General features: G+C 46.8%; 1 protein-coding gene across 5 annotated transcripts in view; it reads right to left on the bottom strand.

The window, feature by feature from the left end:
* Positions 1-4,033: 4,033 nt before the first annotated feature.
* GTF2IRD1 (GTF2I repeat domain containing 1) overlaps positions 4,034-20,331 on the bottom strand; it is a 69,049-nt gene continuing 52,751 nt past the window's right edge. For 2 of the 5 annotated variants that reach the window (XM_030962504.1, XM_030962507.1), the window contains 8 exons: positions 18,946-19,129; positions 18,215-18,243; positions 12,574-12,621; positions 8,575-8,652; positions 6,361-6,553; positions 5,866-5,903; positions 5,034-5,170; positions 4,034-4,287 (listed from right to left, as the gene is read on the bottom strand). In XM_030962504.1, coding sequence (XP_030818364.1) covers positions 4,213-4,287; positions 5,034-5,170; positions 5,866-5,903; positions 6,361-6,553; positions 8,575-8,652; positions 12,574-12,621; positions 18,215-18,243; positions 18,946-19,129 — 782 coding nt within the window. In that variant the 3' untranslated portion in view covers positions 4,034-4,212. Of the gene's footprint in view, positions 4,288-5,033; positions 5,171-5,865; positions 5,904-6,360; positions 6,554-8,574; positions 8,653-12,573; positions 12,622-12,682; positions 13,497-18,214; positions 18,244-18,945; positions 19,130-20,331 lie in introns of those variants that run through there. The other 3 variants (XM_030962506.1, XM_030962505.1, XM_030962508.1) reach the window with 3 other exon arrangements.

The raw sequence follows: 20,331 nt of genomic DNA, 5'->3' as shown, positions 1-20,331 counted from the left end.
ATGTCAGGGGATCACATACACACCCCCCACCCCACACCTTTTCCCATTCCTTAAAACACAGCTCAAGGGGAGATTTGGGGAATTCCTTCTCCCAGGAGCTATGAAGACAGTCCCACACCACATTAACCACCTTATGAAAAAACCTTTCTACACCTTTAAAAGGTTTTAAAAACCTCTTACAATTTTTTAAAACTAACATTTTACAACCTTTTAGTAACTTTTAGTAACTTTTTACAACCTTTCCCAAGACTGAAATTGTGCTATGGGCATTCCTGTGTTAGCTAGTGCATGATCTTACATATGCCAGCACAGTTACAAAAACCTCTGAGCCCTGCATTGCTTCTGTTAACCAATTAGCTGGGGACTTGTACTTCCTTAAAAGTACACTTTTTTTATTAGCTGGGGACTTGAAACCTTTTGATACTCACTTACACAGTTTTACAATAATTTTTAATAGAAAATAACAAATTATATAATTACTTTTATAACCCAATTGTATTATTGAGCTCCATTTCTGGAGGGATTCTCTGCTGCAGCTTATGGTTAGATATCATTTTATACCCTCAATAATGCCTTAATAAAACCCAGAGGTTTTGCCTTGAATTCGTTGGATTATGGGATCAAAGGATTTCCCTGAAAAAAGCTTTTGATGCACACCAGAGTCTTCCATCCTGTCAATCCATGGAGCATCAAAAGCATTGTCCCATCTGGGGTCACAAGTAAATTGTTGTCAAAATCATCAGGATAAATCAAAAATCAGTCAGGATAAATAAGACTCTCTAACACTGTCCTTTCAGTGTTAGGAGTAAGGAATTATTTTACTCTTGGCCCAGAGGTGTGTGTGGCTGACAAAGTTCCATCCTCCACACAGATGCTGATACGAGTCCTTTTCATTTATTTTTTACATTTCTAGCAAACAAAGAAATTAATATTAATGGGTTCTAAGTTACATAATTCTTTTCATTAATTAGCATTCTATCCTTTATTGGTTATTGATTTCTTACTCTTCATGCTAATTTGAGCCACATTCTTTAGTCCTCTTATCATCTTTTTCTAAGATAGAGGGTGTTCAGCTTTCAAGGCCTTAATCTCTTCTGTATCTTCTGGTTACTCCAACGTCCTAGAAAGGTTATAAATTTAAGATCCCATGTGTCCAATCCTCAACTCCCTTTGGCTTTGTTTATTGAAGCTTGTCACGGTTAGTTTTAGCAAACTTAACGTTTCAGTGATTTAATGATCAAAGTAACAATAAGAGCCTGTAAAGAAACTTAATTAGTGCTGGCTAAAAGTGGGCACTGCTTGGAGTTAATGAAAACAACTAATTAAGTTAATAGTTAGGAAAGTTCTATCATTTCCAACAACAAGCAAGCACAGGCACCAGGGCAGGAGTTTCCCACCCCAGCCACAGAAAATGGAAAGTGGATGTTGTGACCCTGCAATTCCTCAAAATCCCAGCAGGAATTATTGCTATTCACTGCTCAAAATGCATCTGTTACCAGAACTCAGCAGTGTCCAGACCCAGCTGGGGGGCACTGGAGGTGCCAGGGGGATGCAGAGCTTCCCAGCTAAGCAGAAGGAGCAGGGCACATGCTGCCCTTTAGTGAGTGGGGCTCAGGGGCTCCATATCATGGATCAGGAAACTTGGGGAATAAACCTGAGCCCAGTGTTGTGACTCAGCCCAGCCCCAGTGGCACAGCCAGCCCTCCCCTGCCCCATCTTGCTCACCCGCTCTGAGCTGGGGATGCTGGTGGGGAAGAGTCTCTTTGCTCAGTTTCCATTCACAGCCTTTATGATTCCACTCAGCTCTCTGAACTAAATCATTAGTCCCCAGCACAGTTCCCATGCCCTAATTTAACTCCAGTGCTTGCATTCACCTCTGCCTTTTGGCAGCATCATCAGAGCCTGTGTGGGTACAGCACTCCAGCCCCCCAGCCTGCCAGAGCCTCCAGCAGCAGCCTCAAACATCCCTGGCATTGCTAAACCATGCTAACACCTTCAGTGTTATGGCATCAGACTTTTATGTCCTCAACACAAAAAAATAAAAGTGTGCCCTCTTATGAGACATCTACTCAGTGGGGTATAATCTGCAAATAAGTCCTTTTCACACATTTGGGAAGACAAAATGAGTTTTCATCTCTGAATCATGTTTCCTAACTGGAGATGCCACAGGTCTGAGTATCTTGGAGATGCCACAGGTTTGAGTATCAGGCAGAAACAAGAAAGTCTCAGATTTTGATGCCAACTGTTCAGATGTTAAACTATATTTCTAACTGGAGTCACTGATACAGACTTGACCACTTTTGTGCCATGTCCTACATTTACTTGGGATTTTGTTATCTCATGTGATGATTTACACCTTGAGAGCAAACTCAAGTCCACATCCAGGAAACTGCAGCTGCCTTGAAACATGTCTACTCACCATCAAATAACACTCCTACCCAGCATCAAATAACACTTCCATGCACTGTCCAAAGCCTTCTCATGGCCTGAAGAGACACAGACTCAAGCAAAATGAACACATGTAAAACAAATAAAGCAGCAGATTCCACTCAGAACTGTCAGGATTGATTTTGACCCTCTGTCTACCACCATCTACCCACCAGGAGCCCACAGCTGCTGCTGGTGGGACAGGTTTGCTGTGACAAGCCTGTGGTGACCCATCCTGGAGGGACATTCAGCAATGGTCACCTCACAGTGATGCCCCATACCCCTGTTTGCAATGACTCCAAAGCTAGAAGCCCCAGGGCTCTTTGCTTCACTGCTGGCTCATGCTGGGCTGCATTTACCTGCACACAAGCCAGGATGTTTCTTCTTCTTGGTTTCTCACACTGACACTCCCACAGTGTCTCACCCATGCAGGGCTCTCAGCAGGCACAAAGCACAAGTTAAACACATGCAGAGGGAAGTAACAGCATTTGCCTCTGCAAACTCCAGGAATGAAATGGAAATATAAGGGCAGGAATGGCAAATTATATCCCTCAATTTATTGGTTTGTTTATTATATGGGGCAAAGTCCAGGGTACATGGAGGAGTCTGGGGCCACCCTGCATGCACTCAGCATTGCCACCAGCAGTGGTCCAGTGGAGCATCAGTGTGATCAGCCTGCAGAACAGGAGACACAGGGGGACCTTCTTGCTTACAACCGCCTGAGATGCTGTAGCCAGGCAGGCAGTGGTCTCTTCTCACAGGTAACAAGTGACACAACAAGAGGAAATGACCTCAACAAGAGGAAATGGCCTAAAGTTTTCCCAAGGGATGTTTAGATCTGGTATTAGGGAAAATGTCAACAAAAAAGGGAGGTGAGGCATTGAAATAAAGTGTCCAGGAAAGTGCAAGCATCACCATCATCCTGCCACCATTCAAGAAACATGGGGATGTGGTCCTTAGATGTGGTTTAGTGGTGAACATGGCAGGGCTGGGTTAAGGTTGGACTCAATCTTACAGATCTTTCCCAAATTAAAAAATTCCACTATTCTATCATGGGACCTTCCTTCCCCAAAAGGCATCAAAGCCTCCCATAAAATCACAGAAGGATAATCATAACACCATAAATCTTTAAGGACTTCTATGGCTGAAAATTTTTCCTGGTTCAAATGCCAGTTAAATGCACACAATCCAATCTTTCTGTGCCTTTCCTGGGATGGCAGGAGACTTGACACAGGAGGGCTTGGGGGGATTTCACCTCTTGGGGGGGCCTGAAACCTCCTTCTCCCTTAATCCAAATGCACTTGGGCTTCAGAGCCAACAGAACTCATGGGTGAAGGTGACTGATGCTTGGGAGGGCTGGCTCCCTCCTGTCACCACTGCAGTTTGGTACCACTCCTCTGGCAGCTCTGTACACAAATTTTTACACCTTTGAGTTGAATTAAATGAAGCATTAAAACATTTCAGACCTCTTGGCTTCAGGCACTGATGACACTAAGGATTTACTGAGCTGCCAGAGCCCAACAAGGCCGGTCCAAGGGGTGCCCTTCTGCCCTTATTCTTACCTGTAAATGTTATTTATCAATACAATATGCAATGAAATAAGTACTTTTAAGAGCAAGGCAACACTTTTTATTTTTATTTAAAAAGGCCTTGATGGCAGGAATATAGTGTAAAAATCATTGGAAAAACTAAAAGGCATCGATACATATTGGAATATACACTTTTTACATAAATTACATTTATTTATTTTTTCTTTCATTTGAGGTTCTTATTTGATATTGAGGTCTAATAGTTAATAGGTCCTGGGATCTGGACGTTTAGACCACCATAGTCTAACATGTACATGTTCATGGGCCATTGCTGAAAGAGAGGGAGAGAAAAGAAGGCAAAAGTCTCCGTTAGGACACAACACAAAACCATGCAAACATCAAATCTCTGACATGTTCCAACAACTGGCTGTTGCTCCCACTTGCCAAGTAAGAGAAAAGAACCAACCCCAAACCAAAACACCATTAGCAAACTGGACAAAAACCCTTGAAAGTTTTTATTTCTCTTGTGCATTTTTGGGAAATTTTATTTGGTATCATCTGGAGTGCAGTTGTATGCATCTGCCTGAATTTATCTCCTATTTTTCCTGTTTTGTGGCATTCTAGAACTCTGCATTACTCCAGGAACTGAGCTAGAGGTACACCCAGCACAGCCTGGACTGTGGGGAACCACTGGGTTCTGCTGAGGGGCACCACAGACCTGAGGTGATGTCACCAGCACTCGAGTGTGAACCCAGGGGCGTGGAGGGATTTGCTTGAGCCTGTCTCAGATGCAGCACCCACTAAAGCTGAGCACCCTGAGGCACACTGCAGCAATGCAGGAGAGCCCCTGGGGGTGTCAGGCTCGCTCTGCTGACCTCCCCCAGACAAACCCTGCAGAAAAAGACAGCCCCACAGGCGTGTCTCCTCCTTTGCCAAACCTGCTTGTGCCATTTTACATCACACTTTATAGTGTTTGTCAGGCGCAGGGAGGTGGTGACAGCTCGAGCAGAACAGAGCAGCATCCTGAAGCAGAAAGATAGGTAGGCAGTAACCCCCCTAATATCTGGAAGGCTTTACCACAAGCGAGATCTGATTTGTTGATGATGTAGACTCCATATTGGAAGAAGAAGAAGAGGAAGAAGAGGAAGAGGAAGATACCGAGTTCCCTTCGGAGATCCTCTTCCGCTTCCGTTTGGGAACACTGATGTCTTTGTCTGCAAGGAGAGAGGGAAGGCATGAGGTGTCCAAGCCCTGAGAGTGGTCCCTGAATCTGGGGACTCATGTTGCCACTGTGACCTTGCCCTCCACAGGGCATCCCCCTGCAGTGCTGCCCCTGGTGGCACAGGCTTGGCCTCCATGAGTGGCACAGAGCTGCCAGCTTTGCTCACACTGCAGGCATGCTCTGCCTTGCCACATCTCCCTTCTCTATCCATCCACCTCTTTTCATAAAACACAGGATTGTAGTTATCTCTAGGACTGCTAATTCTGACACATTTGATTAAAACTGTCTGAGATTTATCAGGATGATGGGACAGAGAGAGAAACACATGCCCAGTGATGACAGAAAACTTCGTTGCCTTAGAAATTCAACTGCTAAATGATGGCTCAAATTAAGGGCTTTAACCAGGGAATAAATTTCTCATGGTGAGTAAATTGCTAATGGGAGAAGGATAATCACATCCTCCAGAACATGCTGAAAGTTTGAGCCAAACAGCCCAGTCTTCCCACAGCTCACAGAAGTGGAATCCTCCAAGAGGATAGTTTACTCTGGAACAGATGCTGAGCCTAACTTTTCGTAGGTAGGATCTTCTCCCCATGTGGGAGGTTCAAACACCACCTCACAACTCCCACCCATTTTCTCTCCCACAGTGCCAGGAAAGCCACAGTTATGTCCCAGCCCTTCCCTTACCTGTTTGTTTGGCCTCGGTGCAGATTTCAGCAAATGGCCTGTGGAAGAGACAAGGCATGAGTCAGTGGTTTCACCCTGTGTGCCTGCCTGTGCTGGGACACAGCCCAGACCCTGAGCCTGAGCTGACTCCTCCAACACCCCTTTGTGTGGAGAGGGGACTTGGGAGCATCCCCAGTGCATCCTGGAGAGAAGCAACCTGAAAGAGCTCAGCTGGGTCTCTGAGTTACCAGCCCCCATGTCACATCCCAGCATCACCATCCCAAATCACAGAAGAAAGAGGGGACAGATTGGCCCTGTAACCCTTCAGTGTGCCCACCCATGGGCAGGTACCTCCCTGCAGCACAGGACAGTGGATGCCAGGGATGGAGCATGTCATCCACAGGTATGTGGTGGCTCTGGTGGCCTCAGGGTGAGCTGCTCTGCTTATGGCTGAAGAAGCAAGGACAACCCTTAACAAACAGAAACATCCCCCATCACAAAGCTGGGAAAACTTACTGGAGCTGGTTTATAATCACTATTCGGATGCTCTCCCGTGCCTTCAGGATCTTCTCCAGCCGATGAATGTCGTAGGTGTTGGGATTTCTGAACGGGATATCGTCCGGCAGCCCCGTAACCTCCACAGAGTCAGGACTGTCCCTGATGAGTTTATAGGGCACCATGACAGGCCTGTTCAAGCCCAGAGCCTCTCCTGTAAGGGCAGAACAGAGGACAGCACAACAGCTTTACCCTGCAGTGTCGGAACTCAGGACATCCCTCCGGCTGCCTTGGATGGCTCGAGCCCCTGCCAGGGGGCTCAGAGACCTTGACACGCAGCCAGAGACACCTGTGGCTTTGATTTTAACCCATGGAAACAATTACCAACCTTAGATGAAGATTTACAAGCCACAAGAGTTTAAATAGAATGTAGTTAATTTATCACAGGGTGAAAAGTAGAATTTTGGGTTTTTAGAATGGGGCTTCAGAAGCCAAGATGGAGGAATCTGGGTGTGCCTTGTCCTTCTTCTTTCTTCTTCTTAGCCTCCATCTTCTGCTGTGATGGTGGCACTTTTGGATTGATTTAGAGTAGAAACACACTGTCTAACATAGGTATTAGGTATTGGAAAATTATTGTAAATAAAGTACACGTAGTTTTTAGTGTAAAAAGGTAACACCACCCCGAGGGTGTCAGTGTGCCACAGACCGACTTGCTAGACAGATCTCAGCAGGTCAGTAAAAGAATGTAATAGATAACAGAAAATAAACAACCTTGAAAACCAGAGCTGAGGAATCATGATCTCAGGGCTGGGAAAAAGAGACTTTCTAACACCTTGGGGTCATCTCGACCACAGAAACCCCGAGACTGCAGGGCTCCAGAACCAACCAACGGAAGGACCAAGAGCCCTGGGGGACATTGGGATGCCATGGCTGCTATGGTGCCCAACCTTTGCTGTAGTCACATCCCACCCAGACATTTTACATGTACCTGCCCAATTTACTGTCTGCTCTGTTACTCTCTATTTAGAATTCTGCCAGGAGCCTCAGGTGAATTCAGAACACACACACTGCCACACTTGCCCAAACCCATGGCTGGACCAGCAGCAGCAGCAGCATGCAAAACAGCCCAGGACAGAGGGAAAATGGAAGAGATTTGCCCATTTCCTCTTGCCTCTGTACATCAGCAGGTCTGGGGGTCACTGGGGTGGAGATCAAAGCCATCCTCATCATCACATCACATCACATCACATCACATCACATCACACCACACCACATCACACCACATCACACCACATCACTCCTGCCCATTTCTCCAATCAATTTATCTCTTTAGCCTCCACATCCTGTGGCAGTGATACACCTCAGTTTAATTCCTTGCTGCATGAAAAGCCCTTCCTTCTGTACAGGTAAACCTGCTGCTCACCTCTCTGGGTACCCCTTCATTTCCTGCTCACTGGGGAGCAGAGAGCATCCCTCACTCCTGTGCTGTTTCTGACTGTAAGAGCCTGCTCCCACCTTGCATCTCTGCAGCCCCAAAACATGAAGCTGTTAGGGCTGCACAGCCACATTTCTGGCTTTCCTCCCACAGAGTTTGTCCCAACAAAGGCTGACATCAGAGTGAACAAATCCTGCTGCTGTGCTGCATTTTGCCACGACCCCTTCCCCTCTCCAAGGATGAGCCGCCAACAAGAATGTAATGGTCCCACCTGCCAAGAGTGAGACACACCTGTCCCCTGAACCTGACCATGAACTTAAGCTTCTTTGACCAATTTTCAAGCCCATCCCTCCTAGGAATCCCACTAATCCTCATCTCAATAACATTCCCAGCTCTCCTACTACCATCCCTAGACAATCAATGAATTACTAACCAACTCTCAACCCTCCAGCTATGGTTTATCAACCTAGTTACAAAACAACTAATAATGCCCCTAGACAAAAAAGGACACAAATAAGGCCTAATTTTAACATCCCTCATAATCTTCCTCCTACTCATTAACCTCCTAGGACTGCTACCCTACACATTTATCCCAACCACCCAACTATCTATAAACTTAGCCCTAGCCTTCCCCCTATCCCTGGGGAAGGCTGTAACACGGAGCAGCAGGACAATATCTGTGCTGCAGCAGCTGCCATGGGCTTGGGCTATAAATAGAGGCCTTTGTGGAAATAATTTTAACTGTGGCTGCTCTCAGCAGAACCAGCCTCACCCTGTGATGTGTACGAGCAGAGACTCACCGTATTTTTCATTGAAAAGCTCTTTCACTTGCTCCCGCAGAATCACCTTCTCTCCAAGCCTGTTGGCATCATCCTCATCTGCAAAAGCAAGAAAGAACAGGGGTCAACTTGTTTCCTTCTGAGCCCCTGGAAAACCAATCTCCCTGACACAATGCAGGACAGCATCCCTGTCCCTGTGGGCCTGGGGACACCTCAGAGGGGCTGCTCTGTGCTTGCACCCTGCCACACCGTTCAGAGCTGGGCAAAGCAGCTCTAAAATGCTGCCAGGTCTCCATTTGCCATGTGCTGCCGCAGCTAAAAGCGTTTTATATCTACTCTGCGGGGCTGTAAATGACTAGAAAAAATGCAAAGCAGTGAAGACTCAAGCCCTCAGTGCCATGAGTGCTCCCACAAGGGACATCAAGGAATGAGAGAGCACTTTTTTGGCTAAGCTCCTAAGTGAAGTATTGTTTTATAACATGCCATATAATCAGCTTGGAGAACAGTTTCTCTTCCATTCTCTCACGTCACTATGCCTAAGTCAGTAGATTTTTACACTCAGCTGTTTAGCAGGACACTCCAGGACAAATGACTGGGGTCATGACCTTAACCTCTGACCTAGACTCAAATGACCCTAACTCTAACCTGTCCCTTTAATGCCTTTTTTTCCCCAGAGGTATAAAGTACCAAGTGAACACACCTTATCTGCCTCTTGCTGTGGTCACCCCAGCAAGCTGGGATGCACCATGCAGCACCAGCTCAGTGGGGTGGACTCCCCACCTCCTCTCCTCCCCAAGAACATCCTCACTGCACCCAAGGCAGGCACTGTCCCCCAGGCTGGAAGCCACTGGGTAAAAATCATGGAACCACTGCATGGTTTGGGTTAAAAAGGACCTTCTGAGACCATCCAGTTCCAAGTTGCTGCCATGGCCAGACACAGCAAGGTGTGCCTTACAGACACAGTGCTGTGTGCTCTGTGCAAGTGCTGGCTCAGGTGATGGTGGAGGGTGGCTCAAAAGGGTAGAAGGAGGTGCTGGGAGGTGCTGCCCAAATCCCATCTTTAGTATTGGCATCCTCAGGTGTCTCAAACAACATTTAATCAGTCTTTTTGTTAATGCTTTGAGCCAAGAGGTTTGAACCCAGCCCTCAGGACATTTTGGGGGCAGAGGCTGCCAGGAGACCTTGTTCAGGCCCTTGTTCAAAGCCCCTTTCCAGCTCTCCTGGAGCCTCTTTAGGCACTGCAAGGGGTTCTAAGAGTCTAGACCAGACTCTGGCTACTCTCCCTAGAGCCTTTTCTTCTTCAGGTGAACACTTCAGCTGTCCCAGCCTGGCTCCAGAGCAGGAGTGCTCCAGCTCTTGGGTGAGTTTGTGGCCTCCTTTGGACTCATTCCAACAGGTTCAGGTCTTTCTTGTGCTGGAGGCCTCAGCTTCAGGTGGGGTCTCAAAAGAGCTATTCACAGTGGGCTTTTACAGCATCAAGGTGACCCCTGCAAATCTTGGCATGAGGGATCAAGGCATCCTCTGCCCCCCGTCTGCAGCTATTCAGTTTCATTTTGTGCAATCACATGATTATGATTTTTTATTATTTTGAGCAATCATATGATTTTTGTTTTGGTTTCAAGCAAACACATGGCTGGAAGTTTAGTTTTAAATGCAAGGTGAAAATCCATTGCAAGTCCCTGTCCCCTGCATGGGACTGATTTCAGTGCAGAAAGATCCCATCTCACATCTCAGCCACTCTGCTGCTCTGGAGAGAAGCTGGCAACCTCAAACCTCTGCACTCTGCTGCTGCAGGGTACAGCCTCAAAAAAGCCTCTTCTCCACCTGGAAAACAATTGCTTTGCCTGGATATTACACACACACAAAAAAAAACAAACAAAAAAACCCCAAAAAAACAAAACTAAAACCAAAAAAACACCTAAAAACACAAAAACAAAACCAAAAACAACCCAAGAACTTTCTGCAAAGAGAGCTCAGGGGTGCTTCAAATCTGGAAATGGCAGCAAAGCAGCTTGAATGGCATGAAGCAAAACATAAATACAGCAGATGGAGATTTCTAAGTGATGCCTTGCAGTGCCACTCTGGAGGCCATGGAGCACCAGAGGGGACAGCCCTGAGGGCTCCCTCTGTGACTTCCCTGTCATCACTGCTCAGTTTCTGGGCTGTACATACGTACCCGTATGGATGTGTAGATGGTAGCAGACAAAGACACACCAAAATTCAGTGTTCTCACTCATTTAATTCTCTGGGATTGAAAAATGCAGCAGGTCTTTCCTTTCTGCTCCTGCCCCAAGTGACCCAAGTGCAAGGAAAAAGATCCCAAGGGATCTTGTTCTTTCCACCTTGAGGTGGGCACTACTCCCAAATTCCCATTCAAGGACACAAACAAATGTCATGAAAATCCTGGAACTGAGCATGCATAACAGTGAAGCCAAAGAGGAGCCTCTGGCCAGTGGCACTGCTTCCCAGGGACTTACCCCTCTGTGCCCAGGCAAGAGGGGTCTCCATCTCCCTTTGACTTTACCCCTTTGGGTTTGGAATTCATCAGCTCAGGGAGTGAACTGAAGGAAGAAGTAAATCAAGGGAGCCACTGGGGCTTCTGAAATGTGCTGAGTCCTTCCCATGAAGCAGGTTTAGTGGCTTCAGGTCTGTGCTATCTTTTTTTTTTTTTAATTAAAATAGCAGCTAGTTGATTTTTTCCCCAATTCTGCTTTCCTGATGTCAGCACCGCTGCACTCAACAGGCATTTACATACAAGTGGTCACATTTTTAAAGCACCACTTACTTTTTTTCTATAGGACTTGTCAGAGCTTAACATTTCTTTGAGAGACACCAAGCTGCTTTTAGTAATTACAAAAACTGAGGTTTAGGTGTCTGCTGTTGGGCAATAGAATCCAAACCACTGCTTATTCTTCTAGTGACTCAAAAAACCCACACAAAACCAAATCCAAGGTATCCCATGGATAAATAATGGCTCTGTCTGTGTTCCTGATGTCATGTGCAGAACCTTGATCTCAGTGTGAAGCCACAGCATAGCTGGGCAGGGTACCCAATGGATCCTTCTTCCTTCCCATGCCCTCAAACACTGCTCAGGGGGATGCCTGGCCTCTGCTCAGCCACTGCTCATGGAGTAACAACCTCCTGTTACCCAAAGACTTGTCCTGAAGCCTGTTTCATCAGGAAAACTGCCACTGCCCAACACATCTCACTGAAAATATGGCTCAGATCCTTTCTGCAAGCAATCCCAGACTCATTAAAGAGATACTCAGCTGGCAGGCTGAGGGCAGGCTCCTTACAGCAGCCTGGGATCTGGCCCTGAATCCTAAGAGGAGTCTTTCTTTCCCCTTCCAGCTTCCATGGCTGCAATTCAGTTACACCCCTGTGTAAATCCAGAATAAATGTGCTGACTTTCCTGAGGCTATTCTGCAGTAACTCAGGTTTAAATGCAGTTTGAATTAGCTTAACATATGTATGTTTTCAAAGCAGGGCTACAAACTTGTGGCAGCAGCAATTAACACCTAGACCCCCAGCCAACATCCCAGCTGGATCTGCTGTGCCATGCCCTGCCACAGGCACAGGCCAGCTCTTCCTTACTCCTGTACACCAGTCTGTCTTACATCCCCGGGGCCTTCATGGCTGCTCACCAGCCCTGACCCAGAGTCTGTGTTAAAGCAAAGCAAAACCAACCCCAACCCAACCCCATGGAAGCTCTCCTTATGAATGGCAAGTGGATTTGTAACAAATTAATTGCTGGGACACGTGGATGAAGATGAGAAGAACGTGGCAGGTTGGTTTGGCTGGAGTGATGGCAGCGATGCTCAGGGACTGCAGCAGCAGTGCTTAGAAATGCAGAAAGGATTAATAACAACAATAAAACACTGTATCATTCAGTTCTGCATACCACAGAAATAACAATACCTGAAATTTGGGGCGTTTAGACATTTTCATTCCCATACTAAAACACAAGTAAGAGCATTTCTTGTCTGCTACCATCTACGATGCACCACCTGAGCTACGTACCATTGAGAGCAGCATAGGCTTTTTCCAAAGATGTTATCCGTCTAGGGGCTACAGCACAAGGTAATGGGAGACAAAAAACAAAAAAGAGAAAGAAAAAGAGATCCATGAGTGCTGCAGCTTGGTTTCTCGGTCACAAACAAAAGCAAAACCCAGGATTAAAATTCCTCTGGCCCCTTGGCACAGTTTTGGTAGCTAATAACTGCCTGGCAGGTTATTTACTGGTGAGCTGGGCTCTCCACCTCATACCAGGACCTGCTTTGCTGGAATTTGCTTAAGCATCCCTTTGGCTCTCCTGAGCAGCTCAAGGTCCACATGTGCATAAGGATGCATGGCCAAATGACAGCATTTATGGCATGTGCCAGAGCAGCAGCAGCTGCCTTGCACAGCTGTTCCAGTGCCAGAGGAGAAAAAAAAACCCCTCAGGTTAAAGCAGATGAAAAGCAAACAGGGAGATCATGACAGTTCTGCATCAATAGGAGAAATGGGAGAAAAAGGAATCCCTAAGGAGAGGCTGGTGCTTGCCACTGACTCCAAAGTGATCAGTGACATAAAAAGAAATTAACTTCCTCTGGAAAAACAGCCAGGGATGGGACTATGGCCTGGATTTGCATGATGGGCAAAAGGAGGAATGAAGTGGCTCATCCTGCTGAAGTGACAGCCACAGGGAGAGCTGTGGGGAGGTCAGGGCTGCAGCCCCAGGGCAAGGAAGGGGCCCAGAGGGGAGGCTCTTGATGCCACACTGCAGTGAGCTGACACCAGCAAACAGAAGGGGACTTGGGAGACAGCAGGAGCATGTGTCCAAATCTCCTAAGCAGAGGCATAAGCAATCTGAAGTAGCTCCAAATACCTAGCTGACAATACGTGTTCCCCATTTCAAGCAGGCTCAGGAGAGCAGCCACTGCAGCACAGAGCTCTGCTGGTCCCTGCAGGGGGAGGAGAGCCCTTCAGTTCAGCAGCTCAAAGGAACAGAAAAATACAAGTGGCTCTGCCCAGGGCAGCTGCAGGCACTGAGCTTTGGGTGCAGACCCACATGAGCTGGGGCTCTTCACCCCTGAGCTGCAGGAAGACCAATTCTGCCATAAGTAGCTGCAGCAGTGCCTCTCACTGCCATGCTGCAGGATCCTGCCCCAAAATGAGAAATTATTTCTGCAGCTTGGTGCCCTAAATCTCTGGTGACACCCTGTGGACAACACCAACTGCACTAAATGCTTATGCAGAGGGGAGGAGATGCAGATGGGTCATGCTGGTGCTGGGAAAGCCAAGCTGGAGTCCAAGCCAAGAGGGAGCAAGGTCCTGGCATGGCTTCTGTGAAGGAGGAATGCAGGCAGGAGCACAGGCAGGCTGCAGGCAGCAAGGGAGAGAGAGAACATATGGCAGGATCTTTCCAATATGGCTCAGAACTGGTTGAGAAAAGGCAGGATGGCATTTCCTTTGCCTGGCAGCAACTCAAAGGCTTTTGCAGCATTTCAAGGTGCTCTTATGAAATTACCTTAAGAAAGGTAATTTGAATTTCTTGTCCTGTTAACTCAAAGGTGGCATTTAGCCCTGAACCATAGGAATCATCCCACCAGGTTCAGGGCAACTGTCCTGCAAGGATGGACATGCCAGGATGGAATGGCACCCATCTCACCCTGAAAAATGAGGGGGATGGGGTCTCTGAAGGACACAACAGGATGTGAGGGTGGTGGAGAGCAGGAGGAAGGAAAGAGCAGAGTGAACACAAGGGCTTGGATGAGCTGGGTGATGTGCTGCCCTCTGGACAGCGAGGATGCCACACACAGAAGCAAATGGGGAAAGGAGACCAAAGCTAGGGAAACAAAAAGGTGATTGGAATCACAAACATGCTTATAAACAGGCTTTGAAGCTCCACAGCTATTCACACCTGCTTGAATTTTAACCCTCATAATTATCCATATATAAAAATAATAATTTTTATACACACACACATATATTCAACCTGCCTGAATTTTCACCTTAGACTAGAAACAGTGACCAGTTGAACACTCAAAAATAATCACCCCAGGCCTGGCTGGTGGGTTAAAAAGGGTTGGGGGGTAAAGGGAGATGGATATGGACTTTGAAAAGCAACCTGGTGATGGAGCAAGATGTGCTCAGCCCTCATCACAGCTTTCCTCTTTTCTATTTTTCTTGCTAGGAGTTTCCAATGCGAGGCACATCTCATCAAAGTCTTGAGGAGGATTGTGCTCTTGTGATTAAAAAAAGAAATAAATATATATATATGTATATATAAAGGATGCCTGGATGTGTGGGTTTTTTAATTAAATAACACTGCCTGCCCTACTTTATTAATTGGAGTATGGAAAATAATCTATCATGATGGTAGGGAGCTTGGGGAATAGGACAGATGGAGCTGGTCTACATTTTCAATCAAAGCACATTAAAATTAACACACAGAGAGATTTTTTGTGTGTGTATGTGTGTGTGTGTGCTAGATTACTTATGCTTGATAGTATTTTTCAAAGGCTCATATTAAGCCAGTTTTGTATCTGTGCCTCAAGAAAGAAAAAACAAAAGGATGAATGTAGTGTTTATAGCACTAGAGCTTCACCCCCGCTCACTCACTCCTGTTTAATGCTGCAAGATCATGCTGCTCTCAAAAAGGGCTTTTGAAAGTCTCTTTTGCAGAGCAGAGACCAGCAGTGTGGAGAAGAGGCACTGGAAATCAAAAGGAAAACCTCTGGATGCCAGGAGGGTTGTGCAGGCCCTGGGGAAGCCAAGCAGGTGAAGGGCTGGCACTGGTGGCCTCAGGGCCATTGTCCCATCTTTGAGAGGCTGCAAACCTGCACTGCTGAAGGGCTTTTTTCCAAAAACGAGCCCCATTCCCTGCAAAATCCACCTCCTTCTGCAAACAGCATCCCTGCAGGCACACAGCCCCCAGCTGATCCTGCACTAGCAACTCCCCCATCTCCCATTCAAGGAAAAATACCATCTCAACATACAAATTACAGATTATCTTGAGAAAAAGGCCCATGAGGTGCTTAGATTATATTGAAGTCCTTTTACCTGTTTCTGTTACAGTTAAAAAATGGGTGTCCCTAAAGGAAAGAGATCTGTGGTCCTGCAGTTACCAGGAATGCTCTTTGCAATTGTGCTGGTTTTGCAGCACAGCAATGCAGGAGGTGCACAGCTTTAAAGCATATTAAATCCCATAAAAGTTTAACCTAAAAGGTTAAAGGTTTAACCTAAAGGCAACTAAAATCACTCCAAAGTGATTTTATTTTAAAATTACATCAAATTTCCCTTTTTCCTAAACACGTGTACACTTCATGTAATTTTTTAGCCAAAATTATCCACAAAACCCATTAGCTCTCCTCACATTTATGATGTTACCTCCTGAGCTTTCCAGCTTTTAGAGACCCGTGCAATGCCACACCTGGGAGTAACTACTGCTTTCATTTTAACCCTCCTCTGTGAAATAAAAGTGATTTTCATTGGTTTTATTTTAATACCAAGCATGCTGCTGCTCTTCATTTTACATTACAGGGCTTCACTACACAACATTGAAGACTCTTTAATTTAAAGTTTTAGTGACCTATGGCTAGTTGGAAATCATTCATTTTGTTAAGGCAGATGAAAAGCAATCAAAGCCAAGGCAGTGACTGCATCACTGTACTGCCACCAACCACTTTGGTGTAGAGGGGTGGAAAATCAAACAATGGGTTAAGTGTTGCCAGTGGGGATTAGGGAGGGGCAAAATACAATCAGCTCTTTTCTGGAAGAGACATTCCAGTGGTAATCTGACTACTAAAAAATACTTATGAGTCCTGAAACTGTCTCTGAAGATTTGGCAAATATGGGAAATTGTCTATAACAAATTGAGATGTCAAGTAAGAAAAAACCCTCACCTGTATGTGCTCTTATTTAAAACCTCAGTGGGAGGAGAGGGAGTGAAGCACCCAGCCTGGCAGGGATGCTGTGACCTGCTGAGCCCACTTGGGTACTGAAATACACATAAAATATGTGTTTGGGTTTGTGCTAGAAGGCTGGTCTGTGAGGGGAGCATTCAGCTGGAGGAGGAGGGAAAAAATGTTGTGCATTGAAAAGAAAATCAATTTCCTCTCCATCTCTTTTTCTCAGGCTGTGTCTCCCAGCCAGGTAGCAGCCTGAAGTATTTCCCTTCTGAATTGCTCCCTTGTTAATGGTGTGATTTGTGTCAGATGAACATCTCTTAACAGAATTATATTGTTTAGGGCAGGGGAATGGAAAAACAAGAGGTGGCTGGAGGAGTGTACACACAGCCATGGGATTCTGTGGAAAACCAGAGTTCTGCAAAACTTGTGCTTCAGTGAGGGCTCATTTTAGGTCCAGCTGATGTGAGCTGGCACATTGCTGCTCAGGACCAAAAGATACAAGTCTAAGGCCAAGTTCCACAGAGATCTTGGGGGATCTCCCTGTCCTTGGCTGGGCCCTGCACAGGGACACAGAATTGAACACAATGACCATGCCTGAATTTCCTAGAATTGAACACAAGGACCATGCCTAAATTTCCTAGAAATGAACACATGGACCATGCCTGAATTTCCTAGAAATGAACACATGGACCATGCCTGAATTTCCTAGAAGTGAACACATGGACCATGCCTGAATCTTCATAGAATTGAACACATGGACCATGCCTGAATCTTCCTAGAAATGAACACACTGACCATGCCTGAATTTCCTACAAGTGAACACATGGACCATGCCTGAATTTCTTAGAATTGAACACATGGGCCATGCCTGAATCTTCCTAGAAGTGAACACATGGACCATGCTTGAATTTTATTGACAGCTCACCTTTTGTTAGAGCTCTAACACCTTCCTGCTATTCCAAATAAAGGCATATAAATGTTTTCCTGTCTGTCATATTTGTCTTTCCTAAATTGTGCCATTGCCATGGAGGCTGGCCAAGGAAATGGGAAGCCATGAATAAAGATGACAAGGTTCTTTGCACCCATCTGTGCTCTTCCAACAGTTGTAATTACAGACATTTAAAATGAAGACAGGTTTTTTACCCACATTTCTGACAGCAATTCTCTTTTCTGAGCAGCCAAGAAATGAGAGACAGTACTGCAGGGACTGACAGTGAAGGACATGGCTCTGGGATGATGATTTGAGCAGCTGGGTATGGAGTGCACCCTGGACACCCTGTCCTCTCCTCTGCCATGTCTTCCTTGCTGTATCTGCCTGGGGAATGTTCAGGAGCTGGAGTGGACCTTCACTGCCATGCTACAGCAGCCCAGCATGGACCCTTGTGGTTAACCACCCCTTACCACAACCTTCCCTCTCCACCCAACCCACCAGCTCTTTACAACACTGATTTATTTAAAGAAAACACTTAAGAAAGTGGGTGCTTTCTTAAATACAGAAAACAGATCCTTGCCCTAGATTAGCTCTAGAAAAATGCCATCATTTCAAGGCAACAGCAGCAGTACTGATGGGTGCTGCTGAGGCCAGCTGTCTCAGGCAGCAAATGCACCAAACAACAACAAAACCAGAGTGGGAAGGCCAGGAAAGTGAAGTAGAACAACCTTCCTGCAGCTGACTAAATTATTGCTTGCCATCCACAGTTTACAACTCCCTGAGCACCACTTAACACCCAGTCAGTGCATTGCTTACGCAAAAAGGGATCATCTCTTACCAGGTTTGGGGATGAGTCCTTGAAAAGGCCTGTGAAAAAGAAGGAAAAAAGGAAATTGAAAATGAAATGGTACCAAGAAGCAAGCATGCCTTGGCTGAATAGCCTCCTGTGGCCCATGGAAGGCTGGGGATCAGCCTGTCCTGCACACAGCTCCTGTGGGACCAGCAGGAGCTCTGTGGGGATCAGGTCCCTGCTTGGGGCAGCATGATGTACCTCATGCCCCACTGATAAGAAGACAAACAACACGGTCCAGCAAAAGGGTGACAGAGGCACTCTTAAGCCCATTTTTTTCCTGACTCACCTTAGTGTGATACAACACTGAAGTGCTCTTCCCTCCCCTCCCACTTGTGTCCAGCCCCTTTGGCTTTGAAACACAGAGGATCCTGCCATGAACAGAAGGTGCTAAAGCACAGCAGGGCTCTGAGCACTGCCCTGCATCAGCAATAATCTGTCTCAAGCCTTCTAAAAAAGGGGCTGGGATTTCTGTGCCTGCAGATCAATCACACCAAGCACCTTCTTCTCCTGCCACTGCCTTCCCACAGGATTGTCTGTGTTATGGTCCCCTCCTTTCTGATGAACCATTAGCTGCCTCCTTAACTGCTGTCTTGGGGTTCTGGAGGCACTTACAGACCTGCCCCAAGGGGGCTGCAGAGCAGGGAGTGCCTTTAGGGGGGCTCCCTCCTCTCTCCCTCTCTGGCTCCACAGGATGGCTGACACCTCTCACCACGTACCTTGTCACAGTGAACTTGATTTTATCAGCAACAGCCAGTATCCTCTCCAGGTTCTGGGAGCCAAAGGTGCAGGGCTTCCTGAAGGGGATCCCAGGGGGCAGTCCCTCTATGATCACCGACCCTGGGTTGCTCTTAATGCGTTTGTAGGGCACTTGCACAGGGTATTTAATCCCCAAGGCCTCACCTAGGAGAGAAGTGAGTGCTCATTAAGTAGTGAGAATGCCAGGGATGCCATTTCTGCTGCAGCTCTGGCTTTACCAGAGCCCTACCAAGCTCTTTCCCCAGCCCTCCCAAGGCACAGCACAGTGTGAGCAGGCTGCTGAGGCACCAGCTCAGCATTAAATGAAGGACCAACATTTTCAGGCTGCCTCCATGATGGCAGTGGAGGGGTCCAAACACAGGCACATGTGTGCAGCAGAGCTCATGGGGCCGAGGAGATGCACTGTCCTGCATCGTGAGGCCCATGCACTGCAGTGGGAGGGATGGGAAGCTGCTGCTCTTTGTTCTGGGATGTTATTTGGAGATAACTCCACAGATATGATCCCTCTCTTAGGCCTGGCTGCAGGATTGAGGTTACAATTTCCTTGCAAGCACCTGGACAAGTCTTACCCCTGCTGGAATTTCAGTATATTGGTGACATCAATCTGTGGGGCAACGGGGTAGAAGGAGGTTTTGAGAAAGGGGAGAAGGTAATCCAAGTCCTCCTGAAGGCCAGCTTTGCCATAAAGCAAACTAAAGTCAAGGGACCTGCCTGGAAAATTCAGTCTTTAGGAGCAAAATGGCAAGATGGATGTTGTCAGATTCCAGTAGATATGGTCAACAAAACAGCTCTGTCCTCAGCAAACAGCAAAAAGGAAACAGGCTTTCCTCAGGTGCTGTTGGGTTTTGGAGGATGCATATTGCAGATTACAGTCAGATTGTAAACTTTCTCTATCACATGGCATGGAAGAAAAACGATTGTAGGTGGGGTCCTGAGCAACAACAAGTTTTTGAACAAATTAAACAGGAGATTGTTCAGGCAGTATCCCTTGGTCAGTCAGGACAGGCCAGGATGCAAAGGATGTGCTCTGCACCACAGCTGGGGAGAATGGTCCTTCCTGGAGCCTCTGGCAGACGGTACCTGGAGAGATTCCAGAACATCCCCTGGGCTTCTGGAGCTGGGAATGTGAAATATCTGAGGCCAGCTACACCCCAACTGATAAAGAGAGACTGCCTGCTTATGAAGGGCTCTGAGCTGCTTCAGCAGTGGCTGGCACCAAAGCAGAGCTGCTCCTGGCAGCCCAGCTCCCAGTGCTGGGCTGGGTGTTCAAAGGGAAAGGCCCTGCAGCACACACTGATCATACAGGGCCTGTGTGGATAGCACTGATCATACAGAGAGCTTGAACA

This window comes from Camarhynchus parvulus, chromosome 19 (genome assembly GCF_901933205.1).
Source record: "Camarhynchus parvulus chromosome 19, STF_HiC, whole genome shotgun sequence".
In the NCBI taxonomy this organism is placed as follows: Eukaryota; Metazoa; Chordata; class Aves; order Passeriformes; family Thraupidae; genus Camarhynchus; species Camarhynchus parvulus.
This window is presented reverse-complemented; position numbering and strand designations above follow the sequence as displayed.